Below are 23,426 nucleotides of genomic sequence, written 5' to 3'. Positions count from 1 at the left end.
CTGAAACAATCATTAAAATAAATACTATCAATATTCAATCTGTCACAAGAAGTAAATTACATATATGGGTGAAAGCAAGCTATTCAGTGATGCAGGATCAGTTCTTCAGCTGCTCCCTTCCTCCCATGCGTTGGAGGTGCACAGCCTGGATGTGAGCACAGAAGTTAAGACTGATTTAAATCAGACGTGGCCAACTCTGATGTAGTACTGAAGGTCTCCATTATTTTTAGCCTCCTTTTTTTGCTTTGCAAATTTATTGGAAATGGACAGGTGCTGCACTGCATCGGCAATTCACAGAAGCCGAGAGACAGAAAATTCTACCTATATTGAAATCTTCTTTCTTTTGTGTCAGTTACTTTGGGTCCTTGCTCTTTCCTATGACATTTTAGTAGCTTTGTCAGAACAGTGTAAAAGTTTTCAGTGGTTTAACAGACAATAAAAATACAGCAAACAGAGGCATATTTCAGTAACAAGCATATAGCTAACATCACTGAATGATTCTGAACCACTGTGTCAATAATCAACATAAAGTCAATATTTAAAAACCATTTCTGCATTTTCCAGTTCTTTCCTAGTGTCTAAGGTAAACAAGTCAAGGTTCTCATGTTTTAAGTTCATTTAATCTGCATACATCAAATATTTTTGAAGAGACCTATAAGTAAATTTGATATGGGAATTTCACATTTCAGGATTACTTTTGCTGAGGCACTCCAATGCAAGCACGTTACCATGAATAATTAGTTTGGGTTTTGGTTTTTTTTCAGGAGCAGAGAGGATTCCGATGTTTACTATGAGAATCCAGGCATTAATAATGATTCTGTGATCATGGTTTTGGAAAAATAAGAAGATATTTCCTGGCTATGTATGCGGAGTTATGTTCCTTAAGAAAACCAAGAATGAAGTCATTTTGATCTCTGATGGATGAAACTCACTGGAATGGAAACTAACATCTATGAAGAAGAACAGGGCTCACCTTATCTTACATCTGCCAAGTGCCTGGGGACTCCAAAGGAAGCAAAGTATGAAGAATACCAAAAAAAGATAGAAAAACAGGCAAGTCCATCTGAATTTCAGAATGTTTTACTGGAACCTGAGTTGAGTTTGCTGTCTGCGTCATCCTTATTAGACCACAAGGAGACATCCTTGCAACCTGGCACGGCTGCGGGGTCTGTCAGTGTCACCCATCAGCCTGAGACAAAGCACCTTTGTGAAGAATTACTCTGTTCCGCAAGGCACAAGCCAAAGGAAGATCCTTTAAACCTTCCCTTGCACACAGAATGGCCAGTCCTTACAGGAAAAAATTCAGACAAGAAGCAAGAAAGGAGTCATGAGATCAGAGTCATAAAACACAAACCAAGTGCTATCACATTTTCTGATTTCAAATTTGTATCACATGAAGCTAATACTAAACTCCATATTTGCGAGACGGGAGAAGCAGACGAATCTTCATCTGAAGAGGAAGAAGCAGATGGTAGAAATGATGATGATGATGATGATGTATTTACAGAACTGCCACTGTATGAGGTGTTTTTCAATGGTGTTCATAGAAGGAATGTTTCTCAAAGAAAGCAAGCTAAACATGAACTTACTAAATATCAACACATCTGTCATTTAGAAGACCGCAATGATCATTCTGAAAAGGAATCAAAGGACCATGACAAGGAAGAAAAACACATGGAGCTGGAGGTAATACAAGCTACTCTTTTGTTCCAAATGTGTTTTAAATAAGTGGTATCGTTTAAGGTTGGTTACAGGAGGAGAAGGAATTGTGCAAATTGTTATACAGTGATAATTAATGCGAATTACATAACTAAGAATATAAACCTACGGTAAAAGTATACTAGGTTTTTACATTAGACAAATCTGTTACTTCAGATTGGCCACATTTCTATTAGCCTGAACTTCAAATTTTGGTTTTCTGTTTTCCCTTGCCTTTTAAAATGGAAACATTGGCTCAGTTTCGCCTGCTCCTACAAGATCATATATCATGCCACGTACAGCATATATTCCCTGAGTCTACGGACTGTTCCAAAGGGATAGAGCTCAGGTTTACTCTGAGAGCAGAGTATATTTCTTCGTGCTGAAAAATGGCCTTTTTTAGTGTAGTGGCACTGTAGCACTGCACCACCTAACCCACAGCACTGCTTCTGCTAAATAACAGTGTTTTCTGTATTCTTATTTCATTAAAATAGTATGGAGGACAGGTTACAATATCTGGTCTATAATAAAAAAAAATAAATAGATTTTTTTGTATCTGTACTGGTACACATCATGATGCTCTATAGAGCAAAGTCCAAAATGAAAACATAAGAAGATTTTGGACAAAATGAAAAACACTCTGTAATAAGAATCATCCAACTATAACCTTTCCAGAAAAAAAGGTTGAGTAAATTAGCTGTGGTTTTTGGAACTGGAGGAACAGCAGCTTTCCAAGTGAGTTTTCACAGTCTGGAGAATAAGCAAGGCTTTCCCCTTGCTCCCAGCTGGTGACAAACCAAATGCCTGGAGCTAAACATGTTTATCATTGGAGAAGTTCAGCTCTAGTACAAAAATATGAAGTGACTCCAAATAGCGGGCAAAACAAACCCTTAAAATTCCAACGTTCCTGACCTTGCAGCACAAATTAATCTTAAACTGCAGGTCAGGCATACCTTTCCTTCCTCTCTCTTCTCCTCCTCCAGCTTTCAAAAGTTATTTTCCATGTAAATTTGCTCTATGCCTTGAAAATCAGAGTGGAGCCCTAGTCTTTTACCCAGCGTGTTTTCTTTTCCTCTGTCTGCAGTTGTCCCTTCCAGTGCTTATACACAGAGATGCTTCATTGATTTCTGATTAAATGAAAGAAAGTAGAATTTGGACTATAATGTCCATATTATAATCAAAATTAATTACTTCTCTTCTTTAATACTAATCTATCTCCAATTTGGGGGCACTAATTCTGCCCTTAACAGTGTGGTTGTATTTCACACATATCCCAACTTTACTGCAGATACACATCAGCTCACAGAGAAATAAGCCACATTTTTACAAGTTTTTCTCGGCAGCTAATATGAGAAAACCAAGGCCCAAAGGTGGTTCCAAAACAGTGCACTTTTTGAGACAATACTGACCCTGAGAGATTCTTGTGACACATGGTTTATTAAATAATCACATTGTTACTCTACCTGAAGCCAAGGCTTACTTCCTCATTTACTGAGAAACATCCCCATTAATATAAATATATATCAAAATGCATGCACAACATCCCTTGGATTCTGTTTACTGAAGGTCATTCCCATAGATAAAAGGGAGAGGACAGGGGCTGTTGTCATTTAGTTTACTTTATGTCTATGCCTGAAAATAAACTCAAGGATGCAGCTTGTACTGCAAAATAATGGATTATAAATTGCCAGACAAGCACGTGAAATTACCTAGTAAATCTCAGAGAATGTGTCAAAACATTTCAAAAACTGTACAGATGCAATGATGCAGTCCTAGTTTTGATTTTTTTTTCTATGTAAATAAGTATGTATCATTCTAGGAAAGCCTCCAATAATTAAAAAAAAGGATTATCTTGTCTCTGAAATTTTAGCAGCAGTCATGCATTACTATTTAGACTAAAAAACTCCCCCCATGACTCTGGTTCAAGCAAGTGTATGTCACTGTCAAGTTACTTATTTCTGTTACTTAAAAATGGGGCTGTAGAAAAATGCCTTTCTAGTGGAAAGAAATTAACTAAATAAAGACGGCGTGGTGTAAAAATGTTGTCAAAAGCAACCATTACTGCTAAGCCTTAGACTTAAATATAGTATAACAAACAAATCACCTCAGCCATACAGATATAGGCTATCACACATAGCACCCTGACTGAGATCCTGGCTAAATCCTTGCTACTAGAGTTCACAGTGAAATAGTGATTAAGATCTACCCTGCAGGGGCATTCCTAAGTAAATGTACTTGTTACTGACTGCAAATCTCCTATTTTATGTACAGAAAGTAGGAAAGGCTGTCACCTTCTCCAGGCTGGGGAGCACTGGCCCTTGCAGGGAGTCACCACCAGTCCAAATCTCCTCTTAAATAGTTGTTACACACTTTAAAGTGATAATCGAGTTCAACTGTTCAGTGATAACTGTTGAACTTCTTCTTTCATTCTAATTAGTTAGCAGAGACAAATCTCCAAGTACACTGCACCGTAAAGAAGCAGAGGGAAGATGGAAAAAATACAACTTGTGTATGCTGCCAACTCTGTTACAAGCAGAAGAAACTCTGCTGAAAACAATTTGTACAATGGTGCCCATTAAAAAAAAATGCTTTCTTTTTTTCCAAAGGCATACAGCATCTGCCTGTTCTGAGTGGTACAAGATAAACGATACTTCTGTTCAATTTATGAATTCAGTATGGTCCCTGAGTTTCCACCCATAGCCCATATATATTTCCTGTGCTTTCTCATCAAATCTAAATTTGGCAACCTTTTTTTCCTTGTCAGGAGTCTGTAATCAGTGGTGCATTTAATGCCCAAACAGAATTCTGAAATTAAAAATAACATTTATTTCAACTAGGGAAGCAAAATTTTGAAGATTTAAAACCAAGTCTGTATACAAGTCTGAAATATTGTTCATGTTACTTCTCATTATGGGATGGTGATCTAGGTAACATCATCGCTAAGACAGCGCTTCCTTAAACACACCAGTGAGTTTCTGTACCCTCATTATAGATTCATCTTCTCTGCCCATCTTCCTTGCAAAACTCCCTTTCTGTCTTTAATAGGAATTTTTTTCACATCACTCATGTCATTCCAATATTCAGGTCCTGCTTGACTAACCTGATCTGCTTCTATGACAAGGTGACCCGCTTAGTGGATGAGGGGAAGGCTGTGGATGTTGTCTACCTGGACTTCAGCAAAGCCTTTGACACCGTTTCGCACAGCATTCTCCTGGAGAAACTGGCTGCTCATGGCTTGGATGGACATACTCTTTGCTGGGTAAAAACTGGCCAGATGGCCAGGCCCAAAGAGTGGTGGTGAATGGGTTTAAATCCAGTTGGTGGCTGGTCACAACTGGTGTTCCCCAGGGCTCAGTTCTGGGGCCAGTTCTGTTTAATGTCTTTATCAATGATCTGGATGAGGGGATCGAGTGCACCCTCAGTAAGTTTGCAGATGACACTGATGATCTGCTGGAGGGCAGGAAGGCTCTGCAGAGGGATCTGGACAGGCTGGATGGATGGGCCGAGGCCAACTGTGTGAGGTTCAACAAGGCCAAGTGCCGGGTCCTGCACTTGGGTCACAACAACCCCAGGCAGCGCTACGGGCTTGGGGAAGAGCGGCTGGAAAGCTGCCCGGTGGAAAAGGACCTGGGGGTGCTGGTCGACAGCCGGCTGGATATGAGCCAGCAGTGTGCCCAGGTGGCCAAGGAGGCCAACGGCATCCTGGCCTGTACCAGAGATAGCGTGGCCAGCAGGAGCAGGGCGGTGATGGTCCCCCTGTACTGGGCACTGGTGAGGTGACACCTCGAGTCCTGTGTTCAGTTTTGGGCCCCTCACTGCAGGAAAGACATGGAGGGGCTGGAGCGTGTCCAGAGAAGGGCAACCAAGCTGGTGAAGGGTCTGGAGCACAAGTCTGATGAGGGGCGGCTGAGGGAACTGGGGTTGTTTAGTCTGGAGAAAAGGAGGCTGAGGGGAGACCTGATTGCTCCCTACAACCACCTGAAAGGAGGGTGCAGTGAGGTGGGTGCTGGTCTCTTCTATCAAGTAACAAGTGATAGGATGAGAGGAAATGGCCTCAAGTTGCACCAGGGGAGGTTTAGATTGGGCATTAGGAAAAATTTTTTTACTGAGAGGGTTGTCAGACATTGGAATAGGCTGCCCAGGGAAGTGTTGGAGTCACCGTCCCTGGAGGTATTCAAAAAGAGCGTAGACAAGGCACTTCAGGACATGGTTTACTGGGCATGGTTGATGGTTGGACTCAATGATCTTGAAGGTCTTTTCCAACCTAAATGATTCTGTGATTCTATGATTCTGTGATTCTATGATTCTAAGGTTGAAGAATTAACTGTTGGCAAGTATTGCATATAGGTGTAACTTCCAGGAGAATCCTGGCAAAATAATTGTTTCTTAAAGAAACAAGAGTCCTTCCTAATTCAGAAGGAATCCATTAAGGGAGTGAGCCTCTGTCATACTATTTTCCCCGGCGCTCTGCCATCTCTGCTGTGGAAGCTGCTGCGCAGCATGTCAGGCCCAGAGCATCAAATCTGCTAGCCCTTACACAGGAACCTGGGAGACCTTTCAGGGGCTGGAGATGCACACATATTTACATCGCACCTCTTTCAACACATTTAGGAAGATCTAAACCAAACCTGCTTGTTGGTTTAAAGCAGGATGCTGATGGTCTAATATTTGCATTGAATGTTACCTTGTTCAGCTGGGTCAAACAAAGAGTGAGATTCCACTCCCTAGGGGTAACAGAGACAAGATGACCCAAACAGATAATTTAGGCAGTTAAGGTAGTATTCACAATGAATATTTTTGCCAGGATTTGGCCTTCAGACTGTAAACTCAAAGACTTGTGGAAGAGGCTGCATAATCATGGGAGCAGCCAGTACCATGTCGGGAGAGCCAGCCTCTGGGCCCAGCACTGGGTAGTGTTAATGGGGTAGCTGTGCCATCACCTCTCACCATGAGTAAATCTTTGCTTTAAGTAAAACTGTAGTGTTCTAAAGGAGATTTGTGAAAGCTCCATTGCTTTTGACATTGAAAGTTAAGGCAGCTGAACTCTGGAAATGGTTACAGAAAACAGTCTTTTACTGGCAGGAAGATGGATGATCTGGCTTTCCAGTTTCTCTTTCCTTGATTATCCACTTAGTTTCATTAATTTCTTTGTTCCATCCTTGTACTACAGTTAGGTGAATTTTATTCTCATTATACAATCATTACTGAGTGACAAGTTTGATAATCATCGTATCAGCTTAGACCACGAGAGTTCAGATTCAGGCTGCAATAATTTGCTGAGATGTAATACGGAAGTTTCCATAGCATCTGCCCTACATTTTGTATGCTTCTGGCCTGTGTTTTCATTCTTCTTTTCACAAACACCAGAAGTTCACCAAAGGAGCAAGACAAGATAAAGAGACAAGACATGCAGGAGGAGATAAATCCACAAAAATTTATTGAAAGCCATAGTCTTTGAAGTTAATTATGATTCCTTAAAAGATACATATTCTTCTGTGTGGCTTGTAAATATTTTAATCAAGTAATCATACCTAATGAGAAAGGAATCAGAAAGTTTTAAGTCTTTGACAATGAATTTGACTTATTCAGATTAGATTGAGTTAATTCAATTTAAATGATCGAAACAGAGCAGCAGTCCAGCCTACAACTGTGATCAATAACTGGGCCTGCCAAAGTAAGCTTCTTACCCTTATATTTGGATGGCTTAAACTCTGCTAAGTCGTTGTACCTCTTGTATTCCTGCTCAGTGCCTTGCTTAGCCACCGTGAAGCACTTTTCCGAGAGGTACTTTGCTGTTTTCATTAATGAGGCACTGGAACTTAGGTGGAATTTAAGCTATCTGAAAATTGCCCTGCAATAGTTGCTTCTTCTCTAATTCAGTTGTACAAGAGCAAAAGCTAGTAAAGAACATATTAGAGTGAAGCACAAATTCCTTCTCCCATTCCTCCCATACTTTGGAAGTTTGTTCTTCTCTTTATGAAACTGAGACTCCAAAACTAGAGGAGGAGAATGGTTGCAAACTTGTGATGACTTCTTCATGGGAATAATACAGTTATTATTATCTCCTTTTTGTTCATCTTTTGCAGACATGGGATGCCTACCCAGGTAGGAAAGCCGAGTGCTGAAATAACAATACCCAGGGAGAACAGAGTAGGAAGTTAAGGGGAGGAAAATGGGAAATGACTTGTCTAAGACAGGAGTGATGCACTGAGCTTTGTACATTCTAATTTCCTTTGTGTGTCTGTAAGATTTGCACTTTCTGTATTTCAATTATACATTCTCTAGAGCTGATAGGTGGAGACACGGTGAGTTGAACTGTGCAGAGCTTCAAGTGTTTATGCTTGTTTTCTGCCTGCTTGGAAAAGGAGTTGGAGAACTGCTGATTACTTTAGCAATAATGCATTATTATTAGTCAATAAATAACCACAATCAGCTCTTAATAATAAAGTCAGATAAATGCTGGCTTAGGGACTTTAATTATTAAGTTAAAAGAAAGAATCTTTTATTAATTTCACAAATCTGAAGGACTAATGATGAACATAGCATTTTGTATAAGGTTTTTCTCTAATCTCACTATTCCTAATAATGTAACCATTTCTCATTGGAATATGGTGTTTGTTGTGTCCTACTTATTGTGAATGGCGGGAGCGGTAAGTTTGAATTTGCATCTTCAGTGGAAATTAGCTGCATGGCTGTTTCTACTGCAAAACTATAGAAACTCTGGAAAATAACAGTAAAGTTATAACAGGAATAGTAACTTAAGGATATGCTGAAAGATCATATTGAAGAGAATTGGTATACTGGAATCATATAGGAAAACATGTAGATACTATAAAAATGACTGTCCTTTATCTCTTCAGTATACTTGTATGCTGCTCGCATGTTTTAATAAACATGCATGATTCATTGTTCATTAATAGAGGATTAAAAAATAAAAATGTATACGCCCCCAGAAAAGATGCACTTTCTTGCCATCAGCAGATACCCGTCTTTCAAATCACGAGATTGTCTTCAGCAGGGATCATTGGCTGCTAGGTTGAGACTGGAGAAAACATATGCACTCTGGTTTTGTAAAAAATATCCTATAAACTGTTTTCAGCAGTGCCAGCTTGGGCTCTGCCAAAATCCTCGTGAAGAAAAGTTGCAATATGAGGGGACAAAATCTGTCCTTTTTCAAAAGCAAAGCTGATAAACAAACCCCCGTGTGATGGGTGGACTAGCACTCAAAACATTCAGAGGATTTTTTTGCAGTTGACCCTTCATGCAGTTTGAAATAATTTGTGGTGCAGAATACCATCACTCTCTGAAAATGTATAGTATATGGTATATACTACCTATATAGTGAGATTCTGAGAAAATTATAATTCTGGGACAAAATAATGAAGAAAATCAGATAATTAGTCAAAAAGACAATTCACCTTGAGTTTCAAACTTCTTCAGAAAATTTACAAAGTACATTTCAGCTTGGTGCACGATTAGGCAATATGAAATTACAGAAGGTGAGATTATTGAGTTACATTGCAGTGTGAAATCCTCGGGCTGTTCAAGTTAATGTGTAAAACTTTGGCCCTTAAGTAGTTTTCATAACATTGTGAAAGATCTTCAGGCTAGCAGCTTCCAAAGTGCAACTATCTGCTACTAGCATCTGGCAAAGGTTTCATGCTTCCCATCCTAGCTGTAGCTATCCTACTGAGAAGTTCCTGGGCTGCCGACGAATTTTGTTGCACAGCCTCATCGTGGTCCCCCGTGCGCACATTAAGAGGCCCCACAAACAAAATTTTGGGAACTCCTGCTTTAGCCCGTTCATAAGTATTAGAGCGTGGTTTATATTTATCTTTAAAGCTTCAGGAGAATAAATAGTTAACGCAGTTGGTGTATTATATTAAAAGGGGAGAGTATTCCTCATATGTAACTTGGCTTATGATTTTTTCAGATATTGACTCCTTTATTTGTTGTGTGTTTGAATACTTCAGAATTGTATGGCCACCTCAGGAAACAGCAATATTACTATTGCTCTTGCCAGAAAATGTAAAAAAGATTACGTGTTTGTGGTCGCACTAAGCCCATAAAATAAAAGAGGTATATCAACATTCTTCTTTACAAATATTTGAAAATATCTGGAACCTGTGCAATGTGAGACCATTCAAGTGTTTCACATATCTCTACAGAAGTAGAGCAAAAGTCAACAGAAAATAAGCCCTGTCTAAGTCAAGGCTCTGATGAACTACATTCCTCTGTCAGAGCACGGGAATAGGCACCTGCAATTACAGCCTCGGTCTTAGGTGGGGGGAACCAGAAGAAACATGTAGAAATCTGTTAATCTGCTTACCATTGAAATTAAGATATTCCTTCAAGGTGCAGATGGAGATTCTGGATAAACTGTGGGATGGGCAGTAAGCAGAACAACTTGAGAGACTGGAAACTTGCGCAAAAGATGAGGGGGACCGGGTTGGGTTGCATTTTCAAGCTGCTTTGGCTGATAGGTGAGAATTTGGTATGTTTTTCAAGTGCAGCAATAGAACTGCAGTACAGAAAAAAAAAAAAAAAGAAACAGAATGTTACCGAATTAACAATCTTGCAAAGTACATTTCATAATATGGCAAAGTTCTTGAGTGGGAGTAAGAAAAATGAGTTACAAATTTCCTCACACGCCCAAAAGTCCCACTGAAAGTTTGTGACACTTCCTATAAGGCATTTAGGTGCTTTTGAAAATTCTTCCTGGGTAGCATATGCCCGGTTAATAAAATCAGATTCTAGTGATATACTTAGGATCTCTCTGTCCTCCTTTGTGTGAAATTCCAATAAAATAATGTTAGCCTGATATTGTAATGGACATATTTCCTCGGTAGTACCATGGGACCACAGACTATCATGATTTGACATGCCCAGGGATCTGTGATCATTTTGGTACTGCCACATCACCAGCTATGATATAACCAGTGATCTGTGCAAACACTGACGTCCATGGTTGAAACGAATTCAGAGAAACTTAAAAACTTTTTTAAAAGGTAGTGGACATCAGAGACATTTTAGGATGACGGATCTGAGAGTTCATTTTAGGACATTCTTGTGTGGTTATTTTCTGTAGGAAAAATGTCGTCACCCTCAAGACTTTTCTTAACAATCACTCCAACTATGGAGTATTTTAAACTGTAATAAAAATGGAAATAGGTTGCTCTTACCTATCCAACTTTTTGTCCAAACTAAAAGTCTCGCCCAGTGCTGAATTATCTCAGAGCTACGACTTTTGCAGTGCACTGAAGGGAAACCTCCTCTGAATTAGCTTGGAGTTCTCCAGAAATAAAACAGACAGGACATTGAGGCCAGTGCCTGCATTTGAAACATTTGTCTTCGAGAAATTAACTTAAGCAAAATCTTACCAGACTTTTGGATTGTATTACTGGGCTCTCTTTATCTGTGCTTTCTATGGATTCTGAAATTCTCTGGCATTTAGACTTTCAATCCAATGTTTCAAAAATTGGGTCTAAAATAGGTAATGTTTTAGTGTCAAAGATTTAACAGCTTATTTATACTGTATATTCAGAGAAACATTGTCTGGCCTTAATCTAATCTTGGTGATGAAGTAGTTAGTGATATGGTATATAACCTACTGTAAGTTTTGCAATTAGTATTTATTGTTCCTATTCAAACAGTATAATGGTGAAATTTCAGTAGCTATGTAATGACAATTTTGCACTGTGGCAAAAGCCTTTGCAGTTAGTCTGGGGACTGATTTACCTAAATTAAAATGTCAAAAAAGCTGCCAAACCTGCCAAGAAACAACAGAATATAACACTGCAACTTGTATGTATTTCATTCTATAATACGTACATCATATATCAAGACCAAGAAAAAAGTACACAAAGCCAGTAACTAGAAGAAAGAATATACAGACTGCTTTTTATTAACAGCATGCCTGACCAAGATCAGTGCCTGTACTGAGAGAAAGCGGAGGACCAAGTATTTGTGCAACTAAGGATCTAGACTCTGAGAGTTCACCTCCAGCTGTACTTTTATCTGCTGTGTTATCAGAGTTTACTAAGGTATTACAAATAACTGTAGATATAGATATATGCAAAAAGATCATGTTTGGGAGATGAAAGATAATTAAACTAAAAAAGATTACCCCTGCAAGACAAAAATATTCCACAGACCCTGGGTTTTTTTAAATAAAAGTTGCAGTATTATCATGTGTCTCTTATGCAAGAGAGCTATCAAGATAGCCTTCTATTTTGTGTTCTGTATAGTATAGATCCCGCGCTATCTTGATTTGTCCAAGCCTTGTAAGCACTTAACAGTTTTAGTCTTATCTTGGGGGTCACATAATGCCACTGAGGTAAACTGAAAAAAAAAAAAAAAAGAAGAAAAGGAATGCTAAAAGAGAGAAACAGGTTTAAAAAGCCTTAGCGGGAAACCCCCAGTATTCCAAGCAAGCAGGGACCAACTCAGTTCTTTCTGAAATAAAGGCAAAAGTGCATTATACAGGTTCAGAAAATGCTTTTGAAACCAAACTTTTCAGACATGACAAAGCTTGCATTTTGCATGTGAATGACAGCAAACTCTGAAATTGCCACTTCAATGTTCTCACATAAAGCTTCTTTAAATAGAACAATTTACCATGAATACAAACAATAAATAACAGCAAACTCTAAAATAGTAAGAACTGCTGTAAGTTGGAATGTATACATTTACAGTTTTTATCTCAGATCACCTTCTCTTGTGCACAACGTTTCCAGTTTTGTATAAAGTTCTTAAGAAGATGAGTTTAAGTTGCATTAAATGGAATGCAGATATCTAAGCTAAAAAAAGACTAGACCTTCTTGATGGGTGTTCTTTCTTATTTGGAAATTGTGTTCAAATTGTGGCAAATGCTAAGGAGTGGTCACACAAGCAGCTCAGGACACAGCATTTAATTCCAATGCAAATTAAAATGAATGTGTAAGAGCAGCACGTATGAGGTTGAAAACTGGGCAAAATTAAGAGGGAAAATTTAGTTTATGCATCCAATTTAAAATTGGCAGTATATACCCCAAAAAACCTTCTAGGTATAGCATAGCAAATAAAAGCATTCAGTTTTGTAAAGGAAGTACTTATTTTTAAATTTGGGGTTACTCCAGTTCAGAAAAAAACTCCCCAAAGATTCAAAATTCTCCATGACAGTGAATGATTCCTTAGCCTGGGTGTGATATGTCAGGAGCCTCCAGCAGCTTGCTAGGTGGGCTACTAAGGAGCTTGTATAGCTTAACTGGCAGATAAAGGTATTTTCCCCAGAGGAAGGTTGTCAAAGTTAAGCTGTCTTTGAAAAGTAATTCAAGTTTGATGAATTGACAAATATCAATTAAATTAAAAGAAAATAAATACATCACTTAGATTCCAAATGAAATTGCTATCACTTTGGCATTTTAAACTTTAAATTAAAACATATATTGGGTGGGTTGCAACTAAGCTGGTTTCTGCATTGTCTACCCAGTTTTTTTTCCAGCAGGGCTAAATTATATATTGATCAGGTTATACACATTCTCGCTCTAAGCGTGCTCTAGCCCATTTCCCCTTGGTTTTTTTGTTTTTTTTTTTTTTTAAAAGGTGGCAATATCACAACAGGACTATACAGAGGTGAGCAGGATTGGAGAGCAATTGGGAGAACTTGTCACTTTTTTCAGTTCCTCAAGTGTTACATTAAGACATACTGTGAAAATACAAACTATGATCCTTCCAACTTTTATCCCAGCATGTTTGGATATAGCCCAAGTTCTAATGCAGCACATAAAGCCTTCTCCGCAAGAATATCTACATATGACCTTTAAACCTGCAAATCTTGCAATTCTACATTATACTGCATTTTGCTAGGAAGATTTTGCTTATTATTACTATTGTTAGGTCTCTTGCATTTCAAAATACACTTTTTAAACCTTGTTTGAGATACATAATTGGAGGAACTAGCTGAAATCCTAGCCACCTTGAATTAGGCTAGAAATTGTTTGTTTTCAGTTATTTACCAGAGTTACGTCAATACAACTTTTTATTTGGATTATTGTGGTTGATGGGGTTTTGCTAAAATATTTCATATCACATGGAACTGAAATATTTGTGAATAGACAATATCACTGCTGATAATCATCCCACAGCAGGGTTTTTTTTTCTCTTTCTTATAATTCTTTTCGTAGTTCCAAACAATAATGTTTTCCTGTTCTTTTTAATAACCATTATTTTTCTATATATAAATAAAGCTCACGAAATACCTTAACATAGATAAACAGAATTTTTGGATCCTTTCAGTTATGGTACTTCACAAAGAGCCAGGCAAGTGCAAATAACACTGAAGTACTCAAAATATAATGTATATTAGAACTGGAAGTCAATAAAGGTTAGGCTAAACCTCTGCTTGATAAGTGAAACCCTGAGACAGGCTCATGCTTACAGCTTCACCTGCCTCAGTAGTGTAGTGCATTTGTGTCTTGAAGATTTTGCAAAACTCCTGTAGGTTTATAAAAGTAGCTGCTACAGATCACTCCTCTCTCTCAGCCCCTCTCATTCCAGCAGAAGATGTCTGAAGCAAGGAATAGGGAGCATGCCTGAACCTTAAGGTTCTGGTGACTGTAGTCGGTGCTACTTGGTGACCATCATACTCTTACAGTAAGACAGATTTTTTTGAGCTCTACACCACATTTTCCAACCTTTGCGTCATACAAAAATATTTATATGGTATAAGCAATATGTTTACATGCTCTGGAGATACAGAAATTATTCTTTTCCTCAAAGAATGATGCCTAAGGCTACTGTATGAAAGCAACTTTTCCTCAAAATTGAGATCAAATTGATTTGTTTAACAGAATGTGTTTTATGGTTTTTAACAGAGTTATCTTTTTCCCAAGCTAAAAAGGACATGCTAAAAACTATAATCACTACTATGTTTCTGTTTATGATTAAAAAAGCCATGAAAGAGTCTTCATAAAGTAAGATGTCCAAGGGGAGCAAAATATACAAGTCAATATTATGCAGTAATAATACAACATTTCCACATACTTCACCATTACTTTTTTTTATTCTAGCAAGACAGGGCTTCAGCCGTTTACAAATACCATTAATACTTACAAATATTATGAATAGTTAAGTTTCTGAAAGTTGTTTTGATCACTCACATGGTATTTATGTCTGTTTCTGGTCTCTGAAAGAAGAAATGTAGTTAAAATTCTGAAAACTTTAAGTAGATAACTAGCGTTAAGAATTAAAAATGTAAGACAAAATACATACTACGTAAATTAATAAGGGATTAAGGAACACATGCATGCACAGACAGATGACTGTTCTTGTGCATTAGGTGATGATCTTAAACTCAGCATTTAAACTCTACCTAATTCCTTCAGCTTCTTAGTTTCTACATTTGCCATGGGTATTCTTGCCATTTAGAGGAAAAAGCAAGAGCATGAACTACAGCAGATTATCACAGTAGCACACCTGATACTGTGGCTTTTAGCACAGGCAGGTAGCAGGAACGTGTATCTCAGTTTACCAAACAAGGGATGGTGAAAAAACACAATCCAGAAACACAGAGAGGTGACCTGCGAGAAGTGTCATTGTAGGGCCTGTGGCCTGTTCAAAACTTTATCTGTAAGACTATATGGTTCTCCAGGCTGAAAGCTTTTGCGGATTTTATCAGGGAGGGGGGAGTGAAATCTGATCTCTATAATTTAGGCAATGAATCTTCACCTAAAATTTAGATGTTGAAATATCTATGGTTCCTGATCATCCAGGGGACCTGGTGGAGTAGGCTTGGTGCTCTCATAGTTTAATTTTCTTCCCAGAGAAACTAGGGATGTGGGAGGAAGACAAGAGGGAGTGGGAGCGGAGACAGTGCACACCAGGTCTTGCCTCAACACAGAGTTAAGACATCAGCAGAATATTATCTGGATCTGGGTGTTAGGGAACGTATCCAGTTTCCACATTATAGAGAAAGCAGTCTGTCAAGTGAAGCACATAAATTCCTTATACAGTCAGACGAAAAGACATTGGTGTCTTTGAAGAGCTCCAGAGGGAGATCCCATCTGATTAAGTGCAGGCATTTAAGAGACTTAGACAATGAGAAGAAAAATGTGCCTCTTCACTCATCTCTCTCACTTCCAAAAATTTACACAAGGAGATTTATTTGTTGCTATGATCAGTGTCCTTATGTCATTTTGACAAGCTTCTTATAATTGAAATGCTGCAACTCATAAGCCCTTTCAAAACAGGGGATACAAAACATTAAAACTGAACAACGTACATGCACTATAAATAATACCTGGAGCTAGTTTTATGCAGTCACCAAGTATAATGATATTTCTGATTTCAACAGCATACTCAGACTAACTCCCACCTCCCTTTAACTTCGGCCTATTCAAAACCTAAAAAAAAAAACCTAAAAAAAATTACTGTTTGTGTTAAACCGTATCTTTAGTTACAGATATCTTTAGTTTACTTCCTCACTCCTAATGATTTTTTTTTCCAGAAAAGATTTTCAATGATGTACTTATCTGCTGCAATTTTGCCACATAAAATAATGATTTTTCTTTTATGTGACTGTTCTTAACACTACTCTTCCCACTGGCTGACATTCAGAAAGGAACTAACTACATCCCTGTCTTGATCCTTGGCCACTAGAGATGGCCTTCTAATGAAGTTCACTGAATTCATCGAGGGTCTGCAAGGAGCAACTTGGCAGGGCTGACACCTGAAGAGAAGCTGTTGAGAAACCCCTTTCCTCCTTACGAAAAATATAACAGCATGTGGGATGAGTGACACAAATCCTATAAAATCATCGAATAAGAACTGAACAACCCATCACCCTCCCTCACAATGTGTTTTTCTTCAATTTCTTGATCAGGGACTAATTGCCCTTCATGAGAGAAAAAAATGTCATTTATAAAATCAAGTGTCTCAGGGCAGGAAGTGAAAACTTATTGTTCTGCTGTTTCTGCAGAATTCACCTAATCGCCCCATGATGATTATCTCCGAAAAGTAAAGAATTGTTCCAAAGTGTTTTTCCGATTTAAGATTACCACACCGGCATCCTGCCGAACAAAATCATCCTGCTTTCCCATGGCCTCCTGGCTCACCCCTTTCCGCACCTCAGCTGCTCCCCGATCCATTCCCCACATCTCACTGTTTTCCCACCATACTCCAGTCCTCTCCCCGCATCCTTGCATTATTGCCAGTTTCCACCTCCCGCTATTTTCTCCACACCTGCCCATGTCTCCTCTATTTCCCTTTCCCCAGAATATCCCCAACCCCCCCATGATTCTGGCAAGAGACAAGATGTGCCTTAGCTATAGGTATCTTTTCACTGCCTGGCCAGTTAGCACATATATGCTCAGCAGCAGCTGCTCAGAAGCGATGCAGGCTGATATTTCACCCTTGGCTTATAGTGGGCCATCATTTGAATCTTTTGTGTCTCTCCAGCCACAAATTTTGATCTCTCTAGTATTTCTTCCCATCTTTCAAACTGGCTTGAAACTATCTAAAATACTCAAAAGCTGTGGGCGAAATGTCACAGCAGTTGAGCAACACCAAGGCAGAACAGTATGACTTTGTTCTCTTAAAACACTAAGCAAAAAAAAAAGAGAGAAAATATGAAATAATTACTTAAAGTATAATTACTTTACACATAAGTACCATAAAAATATAATGGAAGAAACTCGGAGGAAAAAATACATTTAGCATTTTAATTAAACCTATAAATTCTGATAATGAACACTTAGGAAAGGTCTATTACAAAAAGTAAATGAAACTAGAAAACTAGACCATCCTGAAGGAAAAATCAAGAGAACTGATTTTTAAAAGGTATTTAAAAATATTTTGATTGATGTGGTCCAATAGGTTTGAGTTTTATTTATTAAGGAAGACTAGAAATTGGAGTTTGATTTATTAGCGTTTGTATTGAACCAAATGACAAAGGACCACAATTAAAATTAAGTTCCCCTGGCACTAGGAGCTGTACTGTAACATGATTCAAATTCAGGCTTCAAAGCCTTGATTCTCTGTTCTACCAGTTTCTCCTGAGCGTCATGATGTCAAGATAGGAGGCTGAGCCTCCAAACCTGGATCTGATGCTTTGCCAGACTTCACTCTTGGTAATTAAAGGAACTGTGATTACAGCCTGACTTTGGCTTCCAGCAGCCAGGATCTCTATTCTTCCTCCCTCCTTCCCCATAACCTTCCCTTTCATGCCCCAAAGTGTCATGGACTTTGAAGAAAAACCTTTTGATATCACCAGAAAGATAAAAAATGAGACTGTCCAAATCTGCCCACCCAGGCTCATTTTAACATGTCAAACCAGATAAGCAAATCTTAAATGCTTTCGGAAATGCTTGATTTTAGACATCCTTCTCTTGAGCTGTGCTGAAATCTAGGAGTTTGAAGAATTTTCTCTCTTGTCTGAAGTCTCCTTTTGTGTCAAATACCGGAGCTGAGCTCAGGCTGCCTCACCACTAACAAAAGTAATCAACTGTCCCAAGGCAAACTGCAGTACAATCCAACGGTTCAAACACTGTTATGATTTCACAGTCGTGTGCTTCTGACAGCCAGTGTTGCCTAGGTTTGCGAATTTGGGTAAATTTTACATTTATAACTGTCTGACATTATCCATGCAGTTCCTGTTACTCATAAGACTGCTGATATCAAGGCAATTTGATCAGATCTCAGATGTGACATAATTACTTTTCTGAAGTTGCACAGAACCAGTCTCGACTGAGTCAGCGTGATTTATTCTGACATCTGTCAGGTACGACAGAGGGGCAGATAGTCTGTGTAGAACATTACAGATTGAACGGATTCTATGATTCTGTATTACGACATAACATACAAATATATGTAACTGTTTAGACGTGCAGTTAGCCGTTTTTAAGTGGAACACTTGCATGGCAGTAACTGCAGCTTTGAACGTAAAAGCAGTAGCTTCCCACCCGTGCGCAGAATTGCAGAAATAGTTCTGAAAAACCGATTCTCTTTGGATGACTTTTAAGCCTTGTCCACCTCTGCTCAGGTGTGCGAGCGAGGCATCCGTAGCAGGCTCCGCTCGCCCAGCTCTCCACGAAGCAGGTCTGGTCGTCCTAGCTGAAGCGCTCTTTCATCCTGGGGAAACTGAGGCACGGCCCTACGGAAAAGTCATTTTATGAGGGAGCAAAGCCAGCCCCAGTCGTGACAGTTTTTACACCAAGACAAAGCACGGGGTGCGGGGGGGCTGCTGCCGGGGAAGGAGCGAGGCAGCGGGCACCTCGGCGTCCCCCTCACGGCCCGGGCACCCCGGCGGCTCCTCACGCCCGTCCCCGGGGGGGGGTGGGCTTGAGGCCACGGTCCCTTGAAGACAATGGGGACGGCCCGACCGCTCCCCACAGACCGGCGGGAGGTGGCTCCGGTGCTCAGCCTCGCCCTCTGGAGGAACGGCTCCCCGCTGACCGCCGTGCACGGCGGTTTCTCCTCACAGAACCCGTGAGGGCGGCCCCCCCCCCCCGCCTTCCCGGCTAACGGCTACCGGTGCGGGGCGCGAAGGGGGGACAACGGGCAAGACACAACCGGCTCCTCAGCGCCCTCACCCAGCACCCCCGCGTCTCCCAGCCGCCGCTGAGCCCCCCCCCCCCCCCGGCGGGACGAGGCCTCCTTCCCCGCAGCGGGCGGCGGGAGCCCGCTCTTCCCTCCCGGGCCGTTAGGGCGCGCTCTCGGGCCGCGGGTGCCTCCGCCCGGCGCCGCCCGCCAGGTGGCGCCGCAGCCCCGGCCAAGCCGGAGGCCTCCGCCACGTGACGGCGGCGCTGCGCGCGCACCTCGGGGCGCTGGCCGCGGCGGGGAAGGAGGGGGGGAGGCCGGCCGGCCGCCATTGTTGGCGGGGAGGGCGGGAAGGCCTGCGGCGGGGTCCGCGCCCCGTCAGCCGCCGCCTTCGCTCCCCCCCCCCTTCAAGGCGAGGCGCCGGCTCCTCTCAGGCAGCCGCCGCCAGGGCTGCTCCTCCTCCTCCTCCTCCTCCTGCTTCTTTTTCCAGGGCGGTAGGGCCGCTCCGAGCATGGCGGCTGGGCGGGGCGGTCGCCGGCTGCCTCACGGCCGCCCGCGCCAAACGGCTGAGGGAGAAGCTCGCCGCCGTTGCGGCGTGGAGGGGCGCGTCTGCTTCGAAACGTGTCCCGAACCCACCCGTGCCGGGGGAAGGGAAGCGGGCGCTGCCGGCGCTTTTCCTCAGACCCGCTCGGCGGGGAAGCGCTGGCCTCGGCCCCGGGGCCGGGCCGGGCCGTAGGGCGGTTGTGGGGCCGGGCCGGGCCTTGGCGCTCCTCGGCGGCGAGGGTGGCGTTGTGCTGTGCCCTTGAGCGCAAGGGTGGGGAGACGGCACGACCTGGCTAGCGATTCTTCTGTGAAATAAAAGCTTCCCGAAGTGAAGGATGGGAAAAAGCAACGCTTTTTATATGCTACTGGGAAACAAATGACTTGGGGCTAGATACTGGAGGGATCTGGGCGAAGTGTGGTGGCCTGGGGGTCCTAATGTTAACAAATTGGGTTTTAGGCTGAAGTGGAGAAAAGCTGTCTTTGTTCTTTCTCTGCTGTATGATTTTTTGGAGGAAAAGCCTTTGTGGTGCCTTTCACTGGCTGGTTCTACTGTCTCCTATCCAAAATCCCCGGGAGGTTCTCTGCTGCTGTGAGAGCTGCCGTTTCAAAATTAGGTTTCTCTGACTCCAGTGTGATGTTAGGAGTGTGCCTGTCATAAAATAAACAGAAATTAAAACAAATGCCACCCTTTATTTGGTGGGGTTATACCCAGGTGTTCTAAGACTTGCAGGTCTGTGTTATATTGGGACAACCACAGGGACTTTTGAGGAACAATATTAGTAGAATATGGGGAGACTTGGCCCAGGCTCTTGTACATGTTATACACAAACGGTAACTTTTCGTAAATATTTTTTGTTATTTTAGTTTAACAGATAAGCGTAACTTGATATGAAGCTAAGTAATGTGAAATAATACAGGGATGTTTTAACAATTACAGTTGCGTTTATTTAAGGAAAGCAGACGTGATTTTTATATTATGTAAGTTTTTGAAATAATGTTGGCAATATGAGTGATACAACTTTCGTTCTTTTTGTGCTCTAAAAGTTTTAAGAGTTTCAGGAGTGGTTAATAGAGTCATGGATTTTTAAAAATGCATTTAAATATATCAATAAATACTTAACTCGCAGCAAATCCATAGATGGCATTTAACTTGGTTTTTAATAATACCAAAGCCTAGTAGTTAAACCTGGATACTTAGGTGTCAAACTTCCAGTGAAGATCTGGGAATCGTGCCTAATTACTTCTCTGGGCCTAGGATTAATGCCCTCTCTTTACTGTTAGCTTGATGAAAATCGGTTCGGGATTTAATTTAGAAGGTTTACGTTATTTCGATTATCTGCTCTTCTTTTCCTCTCTCATCATTCATGTTCCATCCTTTTCCCCATCGCCACCTATTCGTAGCCACCAAGAATATCTTCCCTTCTGCCAAGCTTTCTCTTCTTTGTCCTTGAGTACTCTAATTCCAGAAGGTGCCTTTCACTCTTTATTTTCTCTGTTATTTTCTGATTTCTGTTTAGAAGTGGATTGCAAATGTTAATATTTCTTCTTGGTAGTAGATTGCAAGAACTTTTGGGCAGGGAACAACGTCAAATTTGACAGAACTCCATGAATGCTTGCGAATCTTGGAAAGAGTATTGATTTTTTTTTTTATCCTGTTCAGCGGGGTTTGGGGTTTTTTTGATAGTTTGTCATAAAATGACTGTAATACTATCTTCATATTTATGAGTTTCATATTTATCAGTAGTTTTGTGAGTTACGTTTTTATATGTAATGTAGGCACCAAAGAAGCACTGTATGACTTGCTCAGAAAATAGCGAATAGCTGAAGTTCTGTAATACTGAAGTACGCATGCAGATTTTCTTATTTTACTAGTATACTATAAGGAGGGCTATATGTAGCATGCAAGCACAGCATCAGAGTTTTAAATCTTGTTAGCATTTAAAAGCTACTAAGGTAGCAATCATTCACTCTTCGGGGAAAAAATTTTTTCCCCTCCCTTACTCATTGTATTAAGATGCAACATGACCTGGTTTGCATTTTTCTCTTGGAAGGCCTGGGTCAGACTAGAGTATTTGCTATAAAGGTCTAATATTTAGACTAGACCATTTATTTACCAAAGACCTAAAACGTTGTCACAGAAGAATTCAGAATAGTGCGCTGTTTCTTAAGTGGGACCTTCATCAGGCGACGCACATCTTTAATAGAAGACGGAGGTTTCAGAGGGAGCAGTGGATCTTGCAGCGTTTTGTAGTGTGCATGTCTATAAGTGAAAATGTCATAACTGAAGAGCTGCCTTTGTCATGCTTTTGTTGACTATGATCTGAGAATTCATCCAGACCTGAATTATTAATATTTGGATCAAATCCAGAGTAATCTAGGACACGGGCAGACTTTGGTTGCTTGACATGAAAGTCCTGTTCGGTTTGCTGACTAATGGCCACTGTTGCAGTACAACTTGCAGCTTATGGTACTGAAAACTGGGAGGGAGAGCATCCTCTGTGAAATACCAGGTTATTATTGTCCAGTTGTTATCCCCTTTTTTTAGGCACCAGCTGCTGACCACTGTCTGAGACTGGCTATTGGCTAGTCAGGCACTGATAAAGTAGGGGGGTTTGATTATTTTCTGGCCTGTTTTCTCAATTTAAGAACTCCTGCTTGCTTTTTTCCTGCATGTGTCAAAATCGTACAATTCATTCTAAGACAAAGAGCTTGATGCTTATCATGAGGCTAACCTTGATTGGGAGACAGCACATAGGTGAGACTGGTTACTCGGAGTCACTTTGGTGGACATAGAACCTACATGTATATCATGAGGGTGAAGGTTTCCACAAAACGCAATGGCAGCTGCTGCTTTCTTTGTAAAAGAAGGAGGTGCTGTATTTACATTTTCCATAATTTAGTGGTTTGTCTTCCCCAAAAGAGAAGGATTCAGCGTTCTCAACTGTTTGAAAGACATTAGCCTGTGTTTTCTACCTTCCAGAAGAATTTCTGATAGTAAGTTTTTATGGGCATAGGTTCTCCTCTTGTAGCTTTCCCTGTGCAAAAATAATTCAAGATTTGTTGGACAGATAAGAGAAACTACACATGATGGAAGCAACTCAAATGTGTAGCCTGGGGATGAAGTCCTGTTTGTAGCACTAGAAGGCCAATACACTAGTCTTATCAAAGTGCTCAGCATAGTTGCTGGCTAAAACTCGCAGAACTCCTCTGATCTATTCCCCTCGAGGTAGGTAGGTACCACAACTGGTAAAGGAGATTTTCGTGCCTGTTTCCTCTTTGGCAAGAAGGAGAGGAGGAACTGCACAGCTATTTGTACCCGGCACTAAAGTGATACTATTTTTCTTCTTCCTGCCAATTTTTAAAATGATGTGAGAGCTGATATAAAATGCATTAGGCCTAAGATGAAGCTGAGCCCTGATCTTCTACATCCTGGGTAGCTCTGACCACAACATTTTCTAAAGAGAGAATGCTTTTGTAAGAAAACAGACTAAGCACTCTCCAGTCTCAAAAGGTATTCTATAGGTGCAACTAAACACACTGGGGAGAAGGAGCTGCAAGTTACCTATTCCGGTATGTAACTTTTTGTGGATTTACTGGTGTGAGACCCCTCAGCTTTTGTGAAACCCAGTCTGAAACACACCATTGCTTAGTCAACAAGCACTGCAGGAAGA

General features: G+C 40.8%; 1 protein-coding gene across 2 annotated transcripts in view; it reads left to right on the top strand.

The window, feature by feature from the left end:
• Positions 1-23,426, top strand: part of STARD13 (StAR related lipid transfer domain containing 13) — a 312,029-nt gene that overhangs the window by 48,655 nt on the left and 239,948 nt on the right. For both annotated transcript variants that reach the window (XM_052812403.1, XM_052812397.1), the window contains exon 2: positions 765-1,686. In XM_052812403.1, coding sequence (XP_052668363.1) covers positions 922-1,686 — 765 coding nt within the window. In that variant the 5' untranslated portion in view covers positions 765-921. The remainder of the gene's footprint in view (positions 1-764; positions 1,687-23,426) is intronic.

The sequence above is a fragment of the Harpia harpyja genome, chromosome 17, assembly GCF_026419915.1.
Source record: "Harpia harpyja isolate bHarHar1 chromosome 17, bHarHar1 primary haplotype, whole genome shotgun sequence".
Classification (NCBI taxonomy): Eukaryota; Metazoa; Chordata; class Aves; order Accipitriformes; family Accipitridae; genus Harpia; species Harpia harpyja.
Note: the sequence above shows the minus strand (reverse complement) of the source record. Positions and strands in the feature narration are given on the sequence as shown.